The sequence below is a fragment of the Astatotilapia calliptera genome, chromosome 23 (genome assembly GCF_900246225.1).
Source record: "Astatotilapia calliptera chromosome 23, fAstCal1.2, whole genome shotgun sequence".
Classification (NCBI taxonomy): Eukaryota; Metazoa; Chordata; class Actinopteri; order Cichliformes; family Cichlidae; genus Astatotilapia; species Astatotilapia calliptera.
In genome coordinates this window covers 4579251-4600567 of record NC_039323.1, presented here as the reverse complement: position 1 = coordinate 4600567, position 21317 = coordinate 4579251, and the positions used below count along the sequence as shown (strand labels likewise).

The window sequence follows — 21317 nt, the reverse complement described above, 5'->3', positions numbered from 1 at the left end:
GAATCTGAATGACCTTACACTAGTCTCCTTAACAACGTGGCAAAGTACAAGGGATACAGCCTTAAGAGATTCAGCATGTGGACAAGGGTGACAAGAGTGAAATCAGTTCTTATCTAAGAATGACAATTATGGATGACATTTGGATGAGGTAAGGTAATGACTTAGCATTTGACATGGACTTTTTAAATTCAGAAATACAGACCTCTGCTGAAAGCTTTATCAGACATTTCAGTGAGCTAAATTGTTGAATAGCATCTTCTAATGGCTGAACGGCAGACACTCTGTCCACAGGCCAATGAGATTTGAACTATACAGCAATAGATTATATGCATCATGTACTACAGCTAAAGATTTTATAGGAAAACAAATGCAAAATAATAATATAGTCAGACTAGTAGTACAAAGACTAAATGCATGAGAAATCAGCAAATGTGTGTGCAAAGGACAGTTTACGTACATGTTCTACAAGCAATAGCTTATCTGGATCCTGTAGTGTCTGCGGTTCATCTAGTTTGCTGCAGATCTCAAAGATAATGCCATTCAGCTGTGTCAAGCCTGGCATCTGCCTTCTTTACTTGTGAGTATAGTTAAACTACAGGTCAATCAATGTATGTGAAAAACCAGAGGAAAGAAAAGCCAAAAATCTTGGAATAAACAAATTTTAAACACATTGTAGTTTGCTTCCACATATGTCTATATGTTGCCAGTACACACTATACTATAAGGCTTTTTGTCAGTTTTCAACCATTACATAACTAAGATAACCTTGAAGACCTTGGTGGATGCAAAATTTATTGTTGACTTGACTCCAATGACGTGCATTGCTTCCGTTAAGTCATATCTTAGCCATTTATGTGTAAATGGAAAACCAATGAGTCTGATGATAGAACTGAAGCAGGAAACTGGTTTCTGTGCTTCGTCATTGAAAGATGCAGAGAATAAGAGAAAAAAGCAAAGAAGAAAGTCACAAAAGTCACTGGCAATGATGTATAATCCAAAATAGCCACTTAATCATACTGACAAAGTTTGATTTCCACAGTAAAGTCTTTACATCTGAGTTTCCACTCATTAAAAGTATCCATAGTCACTTGATTTGTACCTACAGTTGACCAGGAGGCCAAAAAGGATATTGAATGAAACAAATCGGGAGGCCTAAAGTGTCTTAAATTTCAAAAGTTCAACTAAAGATGAGCAGCAAATTGTGTTAGCATAATGATGGATGAGCATGTCTGTCCTTCAGACTGATGTGGCACTATGATTATGATCATGCAACACAAGTGTGCAAAATTACCTTGAACAAAGGATGTGGTTAGAAATCAAAATATTGTAGATAATAATCATACTTACCAGCAAAACAGACTGTTTCGCAAAAGGTTCATCTTTTGTGTTTCGAGTGAACACAAAGAGAAAAACAGGAGCATTAGAGACCAAAACAAAGAACTAACAGTTCAGGAGGCCAAAGGTGTGGTCACTGGCGAAGACAGAGCAATTTTGGAAGCTGACCAGGAGGCCAGCAATGAAGGCGGAGCGGATCTGGGTCTGGAGGCTGACAATGATGACAAAAACCATCGGGCAACAGGACTGGAGGCCGATGGTGGCCGCAAAGATTGCACCCCCCAGGAGGTCAACGGAGACCCTTGAGTGAAGCAGGTCCAGACTGTGCAGTGACCACTGACTCGAGAGGAGTCCAGACCACTGGCTTGGGCGAAGCAGGACCAGACAGTACGGAAACCTATGACGCAACAGGACCAGACGGTGCAGGCTGGGGGTGTGTGTGGCACAAAGCAGGTTCAGGCTGCCCTTCAGACTTGTGCTGAAAGGGAACCAGTGGCTTGAGTTCAGGTTCTGTTGATGTGAAGCAGTGCAGAGTCCGATGCCAAAAGATGTCAAAAGTCTTAGAAACTTTGGACAGAATATGAGCCAAAATAAAATAATGAAAAATAATGCAAACAATAAATAAATATCAATAGAGTGTTGCAGTTTTAACCCACATGCAATATGTATAAAACTTTGTATATATATGTGAGTATCTGTATTATTATTATTAGGCACAGTGGTTAGCACTGTTGCCGCACAGCAAGAAGGTCCTGAGTTCAATTCCACCATCAGGCCAGGGTCTTTCTGTGTGGAGTTTGCATGTTCTCCCCATGTTTGCGTGGGTTCTCTCCGGGTACTCTGGCTTCCTCCCACTGTCCAAAGACATGCACTTAGTGGGGATAGGTTAATTGGTTAATCCAAATTGCCCATAGCTGTGAATGTGAGTGCAAATGGTTGTCTGTCTCTGTGTGTTGGCCCTGCGACAGACTGGCGACCTGTCCAGGGTGTACCCCGCCTCTCGCCCTATGACAGCTGGGATAGGCTCCAGCACCCCCCGCGACCCTGAAAAGGATAAGCGGACGCGAATGGATGGATGGATGGATGTATTATTATTAATATTATTTTTTATTATGCTGTATTTCTTTGATGTGCATGTGGTTGTTTGTTGAAAGTCAGACTTATCAGCAACATTTTATAGCCAGTTAAACTTGATGTGTTCAGTTAGCATGTTAACAGATGAGCGATAATGCTCGACTCTTATCTATATGTATCAGTTGCTGTTTTACTTATTAATAGCGTGAATGCAGTAGTTTTATTGCTGTAACTGACAACAATGAAATTCATAAATCTGGTAATTGTGATTTCCCTGATTGAAAAACAATTCATCACAGAATTCAAATGTGGTTCAGCAGCTTTGATCTATTCCAGCGAATAATGGTGGGTTTTTTTTTAGTTATTTGTTTAGGAAAATCCTCAATATAAATACCAGTTGTGATTGAATTGAAAGTCCTTATTGTCATTATACAAATTATAACAAGATTTAAAACAGCTCCATAGTGCACATGTGCTTAGCGCATTCTAAAAAACTATACAATAATATAACAATAAATATAATATAAATACACAGCACCAAGTAACAGAAACAGACCGCCAGAGAACGATGATACAGTCAGTGCAGATACTGAAGTGCAAATTACGTTTGTGCAAGTTTTAGTTGAGTATGGTGATATCTTTGGGGAAGAAGCTATCCCTGAGTCTGTTTGTTCTGGCCTGTAAGGATCTGAAGCGCCTGCCAGAGGGTAGTAGGTTAAAAAGATGGTAGCCGGGGTGGGTATTGCCCTTCAAGATGTTTCTGGCCCTGCTGAGACAACGGGAGTTATAGATGGCAGACAAGGATGATTTTTTGCGCTGTGTTTACCACCCTCTGCAGTCTCTTCCTGTCTGCAGCTGGCATGCCACACTGTCACTGCATAGGTGAGCAGGCTCTCGATGGTGGATCTGTAGAAGGTCACCAGCAGCAGGGTGTTTAGTTGCTCTTGTGATGGTGTAGTATCCACAAAGTTAAAACTCAGTTAAAAAATATTGTTTTGCAAAGGTGAGACTTTAAAAAGGTATCGTAATTACACTGTTTCTGTATTGTGTTACACTTTCACTTTCTGAGCTGATATGTAAGCTTGCCTGGGAAAGAAAGCACACAAAATTTGGCTCCTTAAAAAAGTTGTTTGATCAGCATTTGGTCATCGGATGTAAGGTTTTTTTTCTTGGTTTTATGCATCCATAATAAAACACAAAAAAGACATTCGCAACATTTCTCACATTTCTCAAAGTGGGGGTGGCTTGGGTGGGTGAAAAGGATGTGGTTCAAAGTCAAAATGAGAGTGATTATTATCATACTTATCAACAAGGCAAAACACCCTATAAAAAGGTCTCCTTGATGCTCCTACCAGAAACAGTTCACCGTTTGGCTAACATCATGCACGGTCTGCAAAAACTTCTACTGTTCCATCTTCTTGCATGCCTCGGTAAGAACTGCAAGTCTTTGTTATCAATTTCCAACCATTTGTTGGGACATTAACTTAATTTTGGTTTTACTTTTTTAGGGCATGGAAGTGATATTATACATGGGGAAAAGGCAGCAAAGAACTCAATGCTTTATATGGCCTCAGTGCAGAACAAACATGGTCATATATGCGGAGGATTTCTCATCGCTGAAGACTTTGTGGTCACTGCTGCACACTGTGACAATGAGTAAGTAAGTTGTAAGTAATCCAACGTCTTTTGTGGTCAGTACGCTTTTATAAAATGTACTGACCAAGTCTCATTGATTACTTCTTCAGGAACCTTACACACGTTGTTCTTGGAAGCCACAATCTCAACGACCATCATGAAAAAATAGAGATTAAAAAATCCATCAAGTTTGAAAATTATAGAAATGTTCAATATGGTGATGACATCATGCTCCTTAAAGTATGTACATATTCATAGTTGTAACAGTTTCACATGAATTATAAGACCCTATATTTGTGGCGTTATAATTCAAATTTCATCACAGCAAAAGGGTTACTGTATGAAAACAGACATTTCAAATTTTCATTTCATGTTGTGTGTCTTCAGTTATCTAGGAAAGTTCAACTAGACCGCACAGCAAGGATAATTCAGCTTCCACATGCTGAAATAAAACTACAAGAAAATGAAGTGTGCCAGGTGGCTGGATGGGGTTTCACTGAAAATTACACTCTACCTAATGAGCTGAGAGTGGTGAACGTTCCTGTCATTCAACATCAAATCTGTAAGAAAAACTGGCCTGATCTTCCTAACAAAGTTATCTGTGCAGGTGGCTATGGAACAAATAAAGGATTCTGTCAGGTATGTTTTCTGTCTCTTCAATATATACTAATTAGATTTTGCAAAATATATAAAACACTTAATATAAACTGACAAAATTAAAATATGTCCTCCTCACAGGGAGATTCCGGTGGTCCTCTGGTCTGCAATGGGTTCGCAGTTGGTGTTGTTTCTTTCAACAAAAATTTAAACTGCAAATACCCAGATGTACCCAATGTCTATACGGACATCTCAAAATACCGTCAATGGATCGACAAGATTCTCAGAGGTGTAATTTAAGCATTCCTGATTGCTCTGTCGATGTAACCAAAAGTGAAAATTAAAAAGATTCTGCTACTTCGCTCTGTCAAGCTGACCTAATTGAATTCAAAGCTCCTTATCACTTTATTCTGTCACCATGGATTCTTTCAATTACAGCAAGTGTTGATGTTCAAGTTATCTTTTATTACAATGTTCTAAATGTATTTTATGACCATGGGATGTAGATAACTTGTAACTTTATATGTTTCTGTGCTTGTAATTCTGCTGGCGTGCTGTCTGTACTGTTGTTTGACCCCCAAAGTTAAATAAGCAAATGAAAACAGCATGGTTGTGTGCACCTCATTTTATTTCAGATTTCCACAACAAACTTGGTGTCAAAAATAGAATCCCATGCCTGTTTGTATTCAGGGTCTATAGGAGACTTGAGCATGCTAGATAAAATTAGACAATTGTGAGCATGGCTAACACATCTGGTAAAGAAACCCCCAGTGAACAGGAAGCTTTCATGTTTACGAATGGGGTTTATGGGAAAAATATGGAAATTGAGCTATCAGCGTTTGGGTAAAACATTTCCACAAAGAGGAACATTGAGCTTGATGCAGCTAATAGATCATAAATCATAAAGTAAAAGAAAAAAAGCCAAGAAATAATTAAAAGAGTAATAAATAAACAAAAGTGTAATCACAAGTTGTGAAACACAAAAAGGGGAAATGACACCTGATTTAATTTTTTTCACTATCAATTGGGAAGCACTCAAGTACTCCTGTTAATTCCAGTGCTCCTCCTACATCTGAATAATTCCCTGAAGGTGTACAAACGAGTATTAGGGCCACAATAAGAAAAAATAATTGAGAAAAAAGTTGAAATAGTATTTCAAGAAAAAAGTTTAAATGTGGAGACTACAGATTACAAACTGCCATGGTTGCTATATCCTCTGAGTGAAATTGTACTTCAGAATCGGTTTTGGTAACAGGAAGGAAATGATTTCTCTATTAGCATGTAAACACAATGTGGTGATCAGTATAAGAACATTGATAAGATGGTGCAGAAAACTGCATCTGGATGGAAAAACACACAATTGTTGAAGAATGAATTTGCACACAAGAAAATGGCTTGTAATGGACAGACAGAAAGGTTATCGATAGTTACATCTATAAATGCAAGGGGATGTATGCTGTATGACAAAACGGCTGATCAATTTGTTTCAATAACTCGCCTAAACAAGGCATTTTATAGAGGGTATAGCAGCCGTAGCAGTATGTCTTTGGACAACAAGGGTAATCCTCACATTTCAACCTTTTTTTTCGAAATACATTTTTGACTCTAATCTCAAAATTCTGACTTTATTCTCAAAATAATCAAAGGCATTTTTTCTTAATGTTGTTCTAATATCTAGTGAAAATGTGCATAGTAATGAGGCCTAAACAACACAGACTGTATCTATATAACATAGAGACCATCTATGCTCACAGTCATCCTCTCTGAATTCAAACCTCCAAGCTTTGCATCCAGACCTCAGTCATTTGCACACTCATGTGTCATCTGATTGCAGTCAACATGTCAAGATATTTATCAGGTAAAAAAAAAAAAAAACTAAAGATTTCTTCCCATTTGTGTAAACCTATGGCTCTCCAAAAATTACTTTTCACTGACTTGCTGTATGAATCTTTCCTCTGAGTCTAAAATAATATCTTTCCAATCAAATGTTTGCATTTCCAATACGTCTATACAAGGAAGATTAAAATCACTTTCACCTCTCCCCACTGCATTCTCAAAATGGCTTCTGGCTAGTGTCTGTCTTATTATATTGAAATTGCAAATCTTTTCATACAATTTCCAGAAAACCATCCCACTTTCCAAAGTGAAAACTCTTTTTATAAGTATGCAGTTCACAGAATTGATGAAGCCATGTAAGAACTATGTCTTTGCTACCTGGTTTGGGACTGTGAGCTGCTGATTCGATTTCAATTCAATTTCATTTAAGCAGCACCAAACAACAACAACAGTTGCCTCAAGGCGCTTTATATTGTAAGGTAGACCCTACAATAATGCATGAGGGCCAGCCATCTGCCGTGACCTTGGGGTGAGGGGAGGAAGACAGGATGAAAGACATGCTGTGGAAGAGGGACACAGATTGATAACAAGTGTGATTCAATGCAGAGAGGTCTATTAATACATAGTGAGTGAGAAAGGTGACTGAAGAAGAAATACTCATGCATCATGGGAATTCCCCAGCAGCCTACACCTATTGCAGCATAGCTAAGGGAGGATTCAGGGTCACCCCTGAATCCTCAAATGGACTGATTACACTCTTATGTTCGAACTTGCTTTTCCACATGGCTAGACTGTGGCTTGCACAGAAGTCTAAAAACAAAACACTGCTCAGATCAGATCCGGGAGGCCATTCCTGCCGATCACACCCCTCCAGGTCTCACTGTCATTGCCCACATGAGCATTGATGTCTGCCAGCAGGACAACAGAGTCCCCAGGTGGATCACCCTCCAGCACGCCACACAGGGACTCCAAGAAGGCTGGGTACTCTGGACCTCCATTCAGTGCACAAGCGCAGATGACAGTCAGGGCCTGTTCCCCAACCTGAAGGCCCAGGGAACAAACCCTCTCGTCCACTGGGAGAAACCCCAACGTACAGGCAGCAAGCCGAGGGGATAATAGGATACCCACCCCAGCCCGCCGCCTTTCACCAGGGGCAACTCCAGACTGAGACAGAGTCCACCCTCTATCCAGGAGACTGGCTAGAGAGCCCAAGCCGTGGTTTGAGGTGAGTGCTCTCTGTTTCAGGAAATAACTGCCATCCTTAATCAACACAGGATTTTTTGAATGGGAATTCTTCATGTGTGCAGGAAATTTAGGGAACACTTATAGTTGATGTCTTAATTATGCAAATAGCTACTATGAAGTTGATGCTTCCTGTTCTGTCAGACAGAAAACAACTATTTGTATCAAGTTACATCACATTGTCTGAAATAAAATCATTATAATAAAGTTAAATACGTATATTTTTAGATAAAATCTTTAAGTATAATATATAAGATAATATTTCGAAGTCACAAAGGTAAAACTCTTTAAAATGTCATACCAAATGTAGGTCAAATGAATAAACTATAGATCTAAAAAAGAAAAATACATTTGTTCAATGTTCTCTAGGAAAAAATGAGGATCCTTTTTGTCGCTGGACTTTCACAACCAGAGAACCGGCCTGAAGAAACCTGTTACGAAGCTTTTAAAAGTCAGCATTTTCCAAGTTTTAGAAATGTTATCAGTGAGTATTTACTGAAGCTGTCTCCACTGATTGAGCAGCAGCGCCCTCTGCGGTTTGTGTGTAGAAGCGAAAAAGCTTACAGCACCTGGTATTCCCAGGCGGTCTCCCATCCAAGTACTGACCAGGCCCGACCCTGCTTAGCTTCCGAGATCAGACGAGATCGGGCGTGTTCAGGGTGGTATGGCCGTAAGCGACGGAGACACTATATAAAAGACCTTTAATAGGTGGCAAATACACAGTTCAATAAACGTTATTGTGATACATTTCATATGTTACAGCGAAAAGATGCAAACCTTCGTTATTAACTGTAGCTTCAACATTGATCTGCGAAAAAATGCTTTTCCTGCAGTAACATTTGGATAATAACACATGTTAGTTTATTAATTACAGCACAGTACAAGTGATAGAATGCATGTCTGACGATCATAGCAGGAGCTCCGTCGGTAGTCAGCGATACCAGCTTTTCCAAAGGTACCTTTTTCTCCGCGAAAAACTCCTTCACCATGTTAAAGATGTCAACTCCACTCCTAGTTGTCTTTAGCGGCAGTAGTGTCAGAAGTTCTTCTGATTTTCCTCCCACCAAGTTTCCGGGTGCCAGTGTGTGGCCGTTACTAAGCAACCGCGAGTTAGCAGCAGCAAACCAGAGATAGAGGAAGAAAGCTACCAAAATCAAGCCTCTGAATTTAAGATGTTATTCTGTATCTCTGGATAATTATTCAGATTTCTGGCTCTGCTTCTTCACTGTTGCTTAATTTCGGTTTACCAGCGATAAGCAAGGCAACAAAACGATGTCAACACAAGAGCAACAAGCTAACATCGGCAAAGTTCTCAGCTTTCTTCGGGAATGGGACCGCGGTGACATGAGGGTCCGCGGTCGCATGTTGAGCACCTTTGTGACTCAAAACACGGGGAAGACGTTTTATGAGCTGGAGCTGGAGTTTGCGCAGGTCGCCAGTCTCTTCCTAGCTCGACTTACCACATGGATGAAGCTCACGTATCCTTTATTCAGCCGTGGTCTAGGAAAACTGTTAGTTTTGGACATATATTTTTTGTACAGCTCAAAAAACGTGTCCTGGGTGGGGTGTAAATATTTCCAAATAGTAGTGGGATTCGTGTTTCCTTGCGTAAGTCCTGCAGGATTTATTTTGAAGACTTAAATGAGGCTTAATTTAAGTCTACTGCTGGTTAAACCTGCACGGGTTTGGGACTATCTTGATTTTGAGGGGCCTGCATAACATGTGAAAACAACACATTTAAATCATAAAACATATTTTTTGTTATACACATACAGCCAAATGGTGCTGAATATATTCTAGCATAAAATATCAGAATAAAGTTTTCAGAATGTGCCTCCAACTGGACAACCCTTTACTAATACTTCAGTTACATGTTAGGCACCTTCCTGGGACTTCAGCTGAAAGCACTTGGGATTTTCCTGTCTGCTTCTTGTCAGTAAGTGACCCAAAATGCGGGACTGTAATCTGCAAAAATATCTTTAGGCCAACAGATGTTTTCTTTCAATAAACCATCTTTCTGATTTGATCAGTGATCAGTATCTGATTAACTTCCTGGAGGATGGGGGAGCTCTCACTCTGCTGGACATTTTGAGCCACTCTCAGAGCAAAGATGATGACAAGGCCGGAGCCATCAAACTTCTACTCACTGTCTCAAAAGCAGGTCGCAAGTACAAGGAGATCATCTGTGAAAGTCACGGTAAATTTCACATTTGTCTGTGGCATATGTAAATTTATTTTAGATTTTAGATCAGATTTTAAAACAGCCTACAATATAGTTTATTTTATCAGTAATGCTTCTTTTGCTTTGTTTCCAGGTGTTAAAGTCATAGGCGAGTGCCTGTCCACATCAAACAGAGATGAAACCAAAGAGGCAGCGTCGGTCCTTTTGGAGTCCCTGTCCCACGGAAATCCCAGATATCAGGACCAAGTCTACAAATATCTGATTACCTGCATGACTTGTAGCTCACCTAAATCCCTGCAGCTTATTCTGCACACCTTATGTATCATCCAGGTGAAGCCAGCCACCTGTCAGTGTGCCCCAGAATGGCTGTGGCTACAATGTAGCTTGCCATCACCAGTGTGTGAATGTGTGTGTGAATGGGTGGATGACTGGTTGTGTAAAGCGCTTTGGAGTCCTTAGGGACTAGTAAAGTGCTATACAAATACAGGCCATTTTACAGAGTATGCACAAAGCTGTATGTTACTGCAGTCAGTCTGTATGTTGCAGAACTGATTTTTAACATTTTTTCTTTTGCAGCGAAAAATGAAAACAGCCCATTACAGCATTGTAGAGCCTCTGCTTAACACACTCAGATCCCTACACCTGGAAGTTCAGGATGAAGGTAAGCTGACACGCTAATTTTTAAATTTATCCTGAAATTTCTTTGTATCCTGTGAAATAACAAATCATTCCATTAGCCATTGTGATTGTGGATGAAAAATTGCGATCCTGTTATTATTAATCAGCTTTTCTGGTTTTGTCTCTTTATATCTTTGACAGCCATTAAACTCATCTTAGACCTGAAGCATTATGATGTGAAGGCAGTTCTACTGACTGGTTTGGTGGCTCTACTGAGGCCTATTAAAGAAAAAGAACACCAGCATCAAATCAGCAAAGGTGACATTAGAGTTTGGTTGTGCGCTGTGAAAGCCTTTAATATACACCTCTTTCTTTTGACCAATTATGGCCGCCTTTTCATATTTTAATTGGTGCCTTTCTGCAGTTTGTGATACAGTTACACAACCCATCAGTGAATGTGTTATAATTTTGTAAATGAGCCCTAACTTGTCACAGTCATTTTCATAAAATGTTTTATTGACAACCTTATACAATCTTGTCAGAATCAGAGATGACTGAGATGACTGGATCTTTCCCTGTACTTGTACAGCAAGCTGCTGCAGCTAAAACAATACGGTATGGAGTCCAAATAACCTCCTCAATCACAGTATAACACAAACTCAGTTAAACTTCTGGGATATCTCTCTGTCCAGTTAGCAAACAGAACATAATGTGAATTGTTCAAAACCATGATGGCTTTGCAGGTGGTTGCCAAAGACCATTGCTATCATGCCGTGCTCATGGAGCGTCATGTGGATGTTATGACCAAACCTTTAGAAACAAATCACACACTCATTTACATACATACATACTTATATCTTCTCTAACATTTGCATTACACACCCACAGAAACTCAATGAGGACAGTATAAACAAAAATCCTGAGTTGTTCACGATAGATGCAAGGGGAACAACTCAAGGTTTGGTATCTTGCCCAAGGATACTTTGACTGTAGTAGCCAGGTGCTCAAACCATTAACCTTTGAATTAGTAGACAACCTGCTCTACCTCCTAAACCCCAGCTGCAGTGACAAAGTCATAAGCTAAAAGAAAAACTAGAGAAAAATCTGTCAGGAGGGATAAGAAGAGAACAATGGTTTATAGTCACCACCTGCAAAACTATTTCCTTTTTGGCAGGTGTCGTGTTGTTGCCTTGTTACCACTTTCTTTGGTAGCAAAAAGGGTGATTTAGAGTGACAGTGGTTTATACTTCTCAGTAAATAGATTGAGATGCATGAAGCTAAACTGACTTTTTAGGCCATGGTTTGATAAAACCATGACATAACATTTTATTCATGGCAGTGTGATAGCTTTATATGTTGTAATAAAGTAGCTATCTTTAGCTGCTCCCATGTCACAAGGGTTCACAATAGCCAGTAGCTCCCCATGTTTGATTTGGCAGTTTTATGCCCGATGTCCTTTCTGCATTTTAATGATGTTCAATATTTGTTAAAGGCTGCTGGCTGAGGAAGATCAAGAGCTTTCTCGTGAGCTGCTCTCTCTTGGAGTGATCCAGCATCTTCTGCACACTATGGGCAACAGAGAACATCCTGATGGCCAAATACAAGCCAGTCTAACGTTAGAGGTACTTCAGTGTGTGTGTGTCTTCTCAAAAAAGCAGGCTGATGACACCTATGATGATTTCTCACAACCATTTGGTACAAATAAAAAAAAAATACTATAAAGCGCTTCAGCCTTCTATTTTAAGACTTCACTTTTTTTTGTTCTTTACTTTTTCTTTTCAGCAGAATAGGACATATTCACAGTTGTAACCCAACTGCTTTTTGAGAGCTTCATTACCTCATGCTTGAATGTGGTCCTGTCAGCAATCTACTAATGCATGTCTACAAAGCAGGACAGTTAAAGTCATTATGTCTTGCCCAATTTTCAACTGTTTTTAGATGGTTTGAGTTTCTGTTACTGTTCTGATAGAATTTTCTGATTACTTATGGGTTTTCTTATCACTGCTTCTTGGTCCCCACTGCCTCCACCCTCTTTAAGAAAAATGTGTAAGCAGTAATTTGCAATTATTGTGTTCCAGTTTTTTTTCTTTTGCATTAAATTAGAACCAGAAAGTGCCAGCCTTGTAATTAAGTGGAAACAGAGGCTGCTTTTCTTGAAGTTGGGCTGTTTGTAAAAATGTGTTTGGTTCATCTCCGTTTCTCATTTGTTTTGGTTTTGCATCTGTAGAAAGAAACATTAATTCAGACATATGAATATCAGCTTCTGGTGTCTGCTTTCATCTCTGTGTAGTACTTTGTCGTCTCCTTCCCTGTTGTTGAGGACCAAGTGCAGAGAGTGATGGGCAGCGCTCTGTTTGCAGAGTTCAAAGTAAGCGATAACCTAAGTTAAAGGTGCATTGCTCCAAGTCAGTACCAACAAATATAATCACAATCTTTCTACAGAACAAAGCTGACACTGTATACATGAACATGAATGAAACAGAAGCAGAAATGCTGCTAACAAATCAGATTAACATGTCACAAGGTAATGATTTTACTGTTTTATTTGACAGCTGATTATTTTCCTATATTTCCTGTACTATGTGAAACTAATTGTATTCTTTTTCTTTTTTCAGTTTTAAATGGTAACAAGTCTGACAGCTGACCAGAGGAAAAATCGTTTCATAAACGGATATAAATAAGGTTTTTAGAAATGTTTGTATTAATACCTATAACCTGTTCTACCATTTGTTTTTGTATTAAGAAAAAATATTCTATCTATCACTAGAAAAATGGGAAGTTCAGTCATTTATATTAATATAGCGAGAAATGGCTCGGACAATGGAAGCTCTGTCATAGTTTTGGGGCTTCTTCTCAAATAAATACAAATAAATAAATAAATTTGCAATTTATATGTGTTTGAGGTGTGTGCGCACACACACACACACGCGTGTGTATACTCGCTTGAGTCAAATTTGAGGTCGCACTTTTTAACTCCCACCCTTTGGGGACACCGGTTTCTGTTTGGTTTAGAAGCAGGCTGACAACTGAATTTTACACCTCCAAATCCACAGAAATAAAATAAATCACTTGAGATTTTCATTTCATTAAGCAATATTTCTTCATACAGTATTTTTACCTTCCTATTGGGGACTGGGAATGTTTAATGTCCCCTTTGGTGTCTTCAGTGATAAACCAACACAGATAAACCATTTTGTGCCACTTTTGAGGACCGTACTTCCCTTTGGGGTCTTAAGCAATACACAGATACACTAACTATTTTACTTCAGTTTGGGGGATATTACTTCCCTAAAGGCAAGTCCTTCAAAGTAAGTACAATAAAATGTAAGGTTACAATTTAACTACCCAATCTAAAAATAATCATTTTGCAATTAAGTATGTTAATTTGACAACATCCAAGGGATTTGAAAGAACTTAAAATATAGGTGTCTGTGAAGATTCTCAGTCATCCAAAGAAAAGCGTCTGGACTTCTTTGAGTTGCTTGAAGACGTTTCACCTTTCATCCGAGAAGCTTCTTCAGTTCTAAGGGTCAAATGGTGGAGAGTCATTGTGAAACCTGGCCCCACCCTATCATGTGATTTCCTGAGGTCAGACGGCCCAGGATGTGAGCGTTAAGGCGTCTGGGAAGGGATCTCAAAACTGGATTATAGATGGCAGACAGTTGGTGTTGTAAACCAACGCACACACACACACACACATGCAGACGCACGAAACACCTACACTGATACGCCCTCACTATCACCCTCCCTACCCCGGATCCAACGCCTCCTCCCTTGCTTACCTCCCATCCGATGTGGACACCAGATCAGCTGGAGGCGCAATCGAAGATTGCAGCAGTGATGTTTGTGTATTGTATGTACGGTTGGCAAGGTCTGTCATCTCGGTTGTGGGCAACTGCAACTGACAAATAAAGGCTATCTCATCATCATCATCATCTTTGATGTTTGATTGAGTCCAGCATCGAGTTTCCACACTGTGTAATAAACACTGGATTTCCTGCACGTTTCAGTAGTTGTTCTGAAGAGGTGAAAATTTCCATGTGTTGTTCAAAGACAGGAAAGCTGTTTTGTCTTGTTTCTTGTGCAATATTAAACACAAGATTTGCCCGAGCTCATATTTCATTACACATTAAACTCATGACCAATGTCCTGTGGTGATCAAATGAAAGTTAAGGCTGCTAGTGTCAGGGTTGGTTGATGGAGGACCCAAATGCAGAACGTTCTAAACACAGAAAGTGTGTTTATTTACAAAAAGCTATGAAACAGTGCCAACAATCCACAGTGTGTTCCCAATTCCCAGGCCTTGATTCCTTTCCTTGATATGTGGTAAAGTTTTGTCCTCCTTGGTGCCTATGTACACAGTGTGCTGCTCCCGTCACATGTTTCTACATTTAACCTAGAAACGAGAGATGCCACATTTAGTACAGTCCTATCCACCGTCCACTACTCTCTTAAGTAGGGCTCCTTGATAGACACACACACAAACACACACACACTCACTCCAACTCGTGCACAGGGAAGCAAGGGACCAGGAGCAGATCACACCAACAAACAACCATAAGCATTCGAGAAGACAAATGAAAGTAATAAATATTCATCAAACCCAAAAATAACAGACCCAGGCCCATGACAGTTCGAAATCTTAGCATACAGTGTTTATATGATGCATACTGTTATTTTAATATCTATTGTAAACTAGGGCAATGAGAACTTTTTTCCTTATCTGCTGCAGTGGCTGATTAAGAAGCGTGGGACAATACTATCAACTACTGCCTGAGATTGAGATAATTACTTTACAGCATGGCTGGGATGACAGATTGCACTGGATACTGTGAGGATTTCAGTCCCATTTGTTGAACTACTTCTTGAAAACAATAATTAACTAATGTGGTTTCAACTGTAAGAAAGGCCTCTCCAGATGTTGTCCTGGTGGTGGAAGAGGCCAAGGAACTCTTCTGGGAATCGATCAAAGAGTGCAGGGAGATTTCTAAATACCAAGTATGCATATTGAGAAACAGCCAAGCGTAGCCAACGCCTGTTGCTTTGGCGTGGTTTAAACAATGCCTAAGATAAAATGTTATAATAATAATAATAATAATAATAATAATAACTTTTTATTTTATTATCATTTAAAATATTTAGGAGCTTTAGTAAGAGTATAATCGAGCACATTTCATTTAGTTTTCCTGGGAAGGCCAACTAATTTGATTTGTAAGTTTCAGACTTAATAACTGGGACCACTTTAGTTTTACTTTGTAAAGCACGTGGACACAACTTTTTTTAAAAAGTACGAGTCGTTTTCGTATTTATGTACAAACAATTAAATAAGGTACTGAATTACAGTTTGAACATTTCGGTAGCCTATCCTTTTTAAATTAAAAGGCCTCGATGCTTCACAATGCTTCTGTTAGACATCTGGAGAAACGTCTTGTGTGTTAGCCACAGAGTTTTCCACTGGTTACGTACTACAGCGGGGACTGTATTACAGTTTTTTACAGTCGCTAACAAGCGCCTACCCATACTTCAGATACTTTTTCTAAACTCTTAACACAGACCCACACCTACAAAACACAATTGGCCAAATGGATAATATCCTTCCCAAAAATACACTTTGTTAAATATATACTAACTCCTCATTTCAAAATTAGAACACATCTTTCTCTGCACACACTAACTGTACAAAAACACTATAAATCTGACTCAAAATGAAATTAGTCTGTCAAAGAATAACACTTGTTTTCACTTCACAAGGTACATGCAGTCAATCAAAGTACACCAGGTTTCAAAATACTGGCTATTATTGACATTAGAAAAACTGCATAGACTTTTATGTTTCAGTTTTACAGGTATTTGCATGCGAAACATGCAATCCACCATATTGACACCAGAAATGTCTTGGTTGGTAACTGTATGTCCACATGTACAGTAATGTTCACATTCAAAAGCATTCCAGTAAAAAGCAAACAAGTTTTTGTTTCTTTACTGTTTACTACAGGAGGTACAGTAGAAACACGGTATGATAGGACAGAGAAAGTTTTACAGTATTGCTTACAGTGAACAAAATATCCATGAAACACACAAGAGCATTCTGAACAAAAAAACAACAGCAAAAAGCCAAGATAAAAAGGGGGGGAGGGGGAGGGGGGCTATAAAAAGGCACAAGATTTGCATCTAATCTCTGCGATCTTCAGGGTTAGGCCACATGTTTTCATCAACATCACATCTGATGTTATCCAAGTCGATGCACCTGGGATAAAACCGCCTGGTATGTCGGATCCACCGACATATCATTGCAGAAGCAGAGGTTTTTATACTGTATCTAAGGTTTGGGATATTGTTTTTGCTATTGTGGGATGTTGTGTGTTAACATTCGTAGATACTACAAAAACAGTTCATGATTTTGCTAGGAGGTATAGCTTGTCTGTTAAGAAAATGTAAGCATTGTGGAAATGTGTTCACTGACTGCATATTGGGTGAACACGACATGAAATGTGTGACTGGTATGGCCACAACAGACCGATGCTGTGCTAATTGTGTTTAGAGTTTTGCAAATGTGACAACTGTTTGGACAAACGCTTGTTAGCGACTGTAAAAAACTGTAACAAGGACTGAGGACTGTGTTATTGGCCATATTATTTCAGTAGGATAAATGATGTATGGGTCCCCTCTAGTGTCCAAGAAACATATTACTCGTATAGATGACCAAAATTTTCTTTGAAACTGTGCATGCGGAAAGAGGAAAAATAATAACAATACCACTGATGTGAAAATATATTTAAAATATTTATTTGAATAAAAGTTAAGATCTCTACTTGTTTGTGAAACCACCCAACGCACCGGACAGTGCACTAAAGATGTGAAGAAGAGCGTGCAGATAGGGTGGAGTGGGTTTAGACGAGGATAGCAGCAAGAGAGAAAAAGTCTCACAAGTGAGACCTGCGATGATGTTTGGTTTGGAGACTGTGGCACTAACAGAAAGACTGGAGGCGGAGCTGGAGGTGACAGTATGAAGGTACCAGGCAGGAGCTAAAGAGGGAAACCTGGGATTGCAGTAGGAGATTCATGGATGCAGTGAAGGAGGATTGCTGTGACAGAGGATGCTAGGGATAGGGTGAGATAATCCGCTGTGGCGAAACCCTAAAGGGAGAAGGTTTGCTCATGAAAGAGCCTCACATCGGTGGCTTGGTTTAATCTGTTTCAAAAAGCATATCATGAACCAGACAGCAGGCGGAGTTGCTGACCTGGAGGAGGAGCCTGTTACTGCATGGGCTGGCTGTGTGAACTCTTCACCTATGTCACATTTACAAGACTGGTCTATAAAATCTAAATGACCTTACAACTCTGTAATAACACTTGGACAAAGTCATATAATTTCTGATGTCGTGTTACTCCTAAAGCTTAGGCATGTGGAAGCCCTGGCTAATAGAATATTAAATATGTATGACTTCAGTCTGTAGATATGTGCATAGTAAACATATTTATAGTGGTACAGTTATTAAGGAGAGAAGTGCTGATTTCATGCAGCTACATGAAAGTTAACCTCCCTTTATCGCGTTTGGGGTTTTTTACGACAATCTGCGACAAAATCTCCGGTTTACGTCAGCCGTAAAGCTGACAATAGTGATATGAGATAACTGAACACTGTAACGTTACTTTACAGCATTTTGTCTATTTGAAGCAGTTAAAAATCAAAGAAAGTTCAGCATTTCCCAATTTGACAGCTCGTTCACTCGCCGCCACGCCTAAGCAAACAGTTTTACCAGCACTCAGCGTCCCTGTGTGAGTACAGAAAGCAGCGAGAGCCAGTGGAACAAGAACTGCTTTTAGCCAGTCATTGCCATGGCCTCCGAAAGCGGCGATAGCAACATGGATAGAGAAATGATTCTGGCCGATTTTCAGGTGAGTGTCATTTTTTCTTAGCCCCTCATATTGTACGAGGTGGGCATTAATGTGCCCGTTGTTGTTGAAACGCCTCGGACTGGCGTGGTAAACAGCAGACCTGAGCTGGTGTTTCTGTGGTTAGCACGCTGTGCTAACACACTGACAACTTGCTACCTGATTATGAAGAAGCCTGTTATCTGTGTGACCAATAACTACATAACAGAAAAGATGACCCAGACAGATGACAACAGTCATCTAATCTTTTGAATCGTTTACATATAACGATCCAACTACTACTGAGAGGGAATTTTCGGGGCTAGCCGCTGCTGTCAGCTTGTTTACACATTGTTTTGCCAGCGTTTCAAATCCTTATCAGAAACTGTGTCATCCATAAAGACTCTAAATGTTAAGCCCAGTTTGCCGTGAACATTGCGATAATGGCGATAAACCTTTGCAAACTGGCAGTAATTTATGATTCTGTTTATCTGACGGTCTTTACTAGAACAGCATATAATCGTCATCTTCTGTTTGTGTTTAGCTAACTGTACGCAAGCTCCCCGGTGAAGAGCTTGTTACTGTAGTTTTGTTTGCAAGTTTACTTTAGTATACTGTTAGGGAAGTAAGTGATTTTTATTTTTATAGCTCTTTTCGAGACAAAGGACCGTCAAAAAGTGCTTTAAAAAGGTGAATGGGTAAAAACTAGCCCGCACTATTCGCAAAGTTGACACACATTAACCAAGCAAAACAACCCAAAATCACAACCACTACTTAAATACTTATCTAAACAATTTAGTTGTTTTTTCTAAACAGTGGTAACCTCTTCCATATTTTGGAGCTAAGGTTTGGAGGCAGAATTCCCTTTTGTTTTCAAATGGGTATGCAGAATCAAAAGAAGGCCCCAATCTGAGGACCTGAGGGATGCAGTGGGCCATAAAAGTCAGAACCAAGATTTGAAACCGAAATCTAAACCTGGTAGGAAGGCAATGCAAAACCCTTAAAAGTGGGGTGAAATGTAAGAACTTAAAAGAATGAGAATAAAAGCAATCCAAGCAAGAGGAGGCAAAATCTTAAACAAGCATCACCAATTGACTTTTAGAGTTTAGTAATATTTCTCAAATGGAAAACAAAACAAAACAAAACACCAGCATATCAGAGACTTAATGTGAGCATTAAATGTCAAAGACTGAAAAGCAGACAAAATATCCCATGATTTAGCATGTCAGGTTTTAGATTGGATAAAGGGACCCCAGTTCCTGTCTGATTTGGCAGTAATGCTCTGAGGAGCAATAATTAGATGTGCTGTCTTTGTCTGCATTTAACTGTAAAAAATTATTCAACCAGATCCAGTTCACAAGGTTTAAAAGAGAGGGAGACTATACAATGAAAGCACCAGAGGACTTAAACCAGATCGTTGTACGAAGCTGGATGATGAGAGCAGATCTGAGCAAACATCTTGCCCACTGAAACCAAAAGCATTCTATCAGCAACATATGAAGTAAACTAATCCAAGACAGGGCTTTGACTTGTGAATCAAGATCAGTGGTATCAAAGGCTGGGCTAAAGTCCAGGTTATGTCTAGCCAGCATGATAATATACTTTATATACACACACAACTAGTTTGCTTTGGATTTTATTCTTGATATGTAGTACTGGGCTGTTGGTTTCAACACCGCATCGCACTTTGTTCTGAATTCATTTCTTGCTGTTAACACCAAATTTTCCTGGTATCAGCAGACAGCAGGGACATGCCAGTGTTACTTTGCTTTTTTGTAGATACTTGAAGAGCGCTTCATCATCAAGTAAAAACTTTATGAATTCTATAGAGGGTCATTTTAAATAGGCATAAAATGTTCCTTAATGTTGGCATAAATATTGTTTTAAGTATTAACTGCTCCTATTATAAAGAAAATAGACATTTCTTACACATGTCTAATAGGTTGAAATGTCATGCTGGTTTAAAGACCAAAATGCTCAGTACATGTTTTACTGTTTTACTATCTGAGTCTGTTTCTATTTATTTATTAAGGTTTTACATTTAAACTAGACCTACTAATTTATTTCAATGGTACTGACATTAAAGCCCATGTTTGTTGTCATGCTGAATATGTATTACTGAGATTCTGAGAAACTGGCAACCTTGTTTTGATCAAGACATCACTGAATGTTCATAATCGTTCTTAAGACTGTTACCATTTCACGTTGCTTTTATGGGTAATAGAGTAGTAGTTAAACTGTAACTGTTATTGTTCTTTTCACAATTAGAATTTGATCTCATACGATGCATTAGTCTGCTGAATTCATTTTTTGTTTTGCTTTCCCCTCACAGGCTTGCACTGGAATTGACAACATTGCAGAGGCAATCACTCTGTTAGAGCTTAATAACTGGGATTTAGTGGTAAGTTCATTATCTGCAGGCTCTATTGGGCTTTACTCTTGGACACACGGACTTAGTCTGTCTACAGGGCAGGTTCAAGAGGGCAGTTAACATCCAGTAGCGCACACTGTGTAACGGGCAAATGATTTCCTCATGTAATCCCGTCAGGTTTGTATTAATTCATGATGCACCTCTCAGCATGAAGTGCATATTGGAAGAGGTCAGTCTATATTTAGATAGATGCTGGCAGGAGCTCAAAGCAGGCAGCGAGATAGACAGTGGGGGCTGGACTCACTGCGGCTGTAAATCTGATGGCTCGCAGTTCTTCTGCAGTAGGTGTTAGTTTTTGTAAAAACAAATGTGTTTGCTAAGTGTGAGTGTGGAGTTTCACCCCAATACCTTAGTACTGCATCTGCCAGCAAGTTGGAGTTTGTGGTGTGAAATATTGCCATTGCTCTTATGTGCTTACTGTCCATTTTATTTTATTTTTAAATTTACAGTAATAAAAGCAGACGTGATTTTTTATTTTTTAGGAAGGGTGAC

At 39.3% G+C, this 21317-nt stretch overlaps 3 protein-coding genes and 1 non-coding gene across 4 annotated transcripts in view; 3 read left to right on the top strand and 1 right to left on the bottom strand.

Annotated features, from left to right (window-relative positions):
- The first annotated feature begins 3751 nt into the window (after positions 1–3751).
- Positions 3752–5073, top strand: LOC113016181 (mast cell protease 1A-like). The gene is made up of 5 exons (XM_026158799.1): positions 3752–3839; positions 3918–4065; positions 4155–4284; positions 4432–4683; positions 4783–5073. Exons 1-5 carry the CDS (start codon positions 3752–3754, stop codon positions 4939–4941), a joined length of 777 nt encoding a protein of 258 aa, XP_026014584.1. The 3' UTR covers positions 4942–5073.
- Positions 5074–8276: 3203 nt separating this feature from the next.
- Positions 8277–8395, bottom strand: LOC113017039 (5S ribosomal RNA). Its single transcript, XR_003271370.1, has one exon. It is a non-coding gene; the product is annotated as a 5S ribosomal RNA (ribosomal RNA).
- A 214-nt stretch (positions 8396–8609) lies between these two features.
- On the top strand, positions 8610–13537 carry armh1 (armadillo like helical domain containing 1). The gene is made up of 11 exons (XM_026159388.1): positions 8610–9197; positions 9587–9655; positions 9750–9916; positions 10035–10231; positions 10478–10562; positions 10721–10837; positions 11062–11134; positions 12012–12141; positions 12810–12887; positions 12962–13043; positions 13135–13537. Exons 1-11 carry the CDS (start codon positions 8992–8994, stop codon positions 13161–13163), a joined length of 1233 nt encoding a protein of 410 aa, XP_026015173.1. The 5' UTR covers positions 8610–8991; the 3' UTR covers positions 13164–13537.
- Positions 13538–18086: 4549 nt separating this feature from the next.
- Positions 18087–21317, top strand: part of faf1 (Fas (TNFRSF6) associated factor 1) — a 61743-nt gene continuing 58512 nt past the window's right edge. Inside the window, exons 1-2 of the mRNA XM_026157685.1 lie at positions 18087–18418; positions 20727–20795. Coding sequence (XP_026013470.1) covers positions 18359–18418; positions 20727–20795 — 129 coding nt within the window. The 5' untranslated portion in view covers positions 18087–18358. The remainder of the gene's footprint in view (positions 18419–20726; positions 20796–21317) is intronic.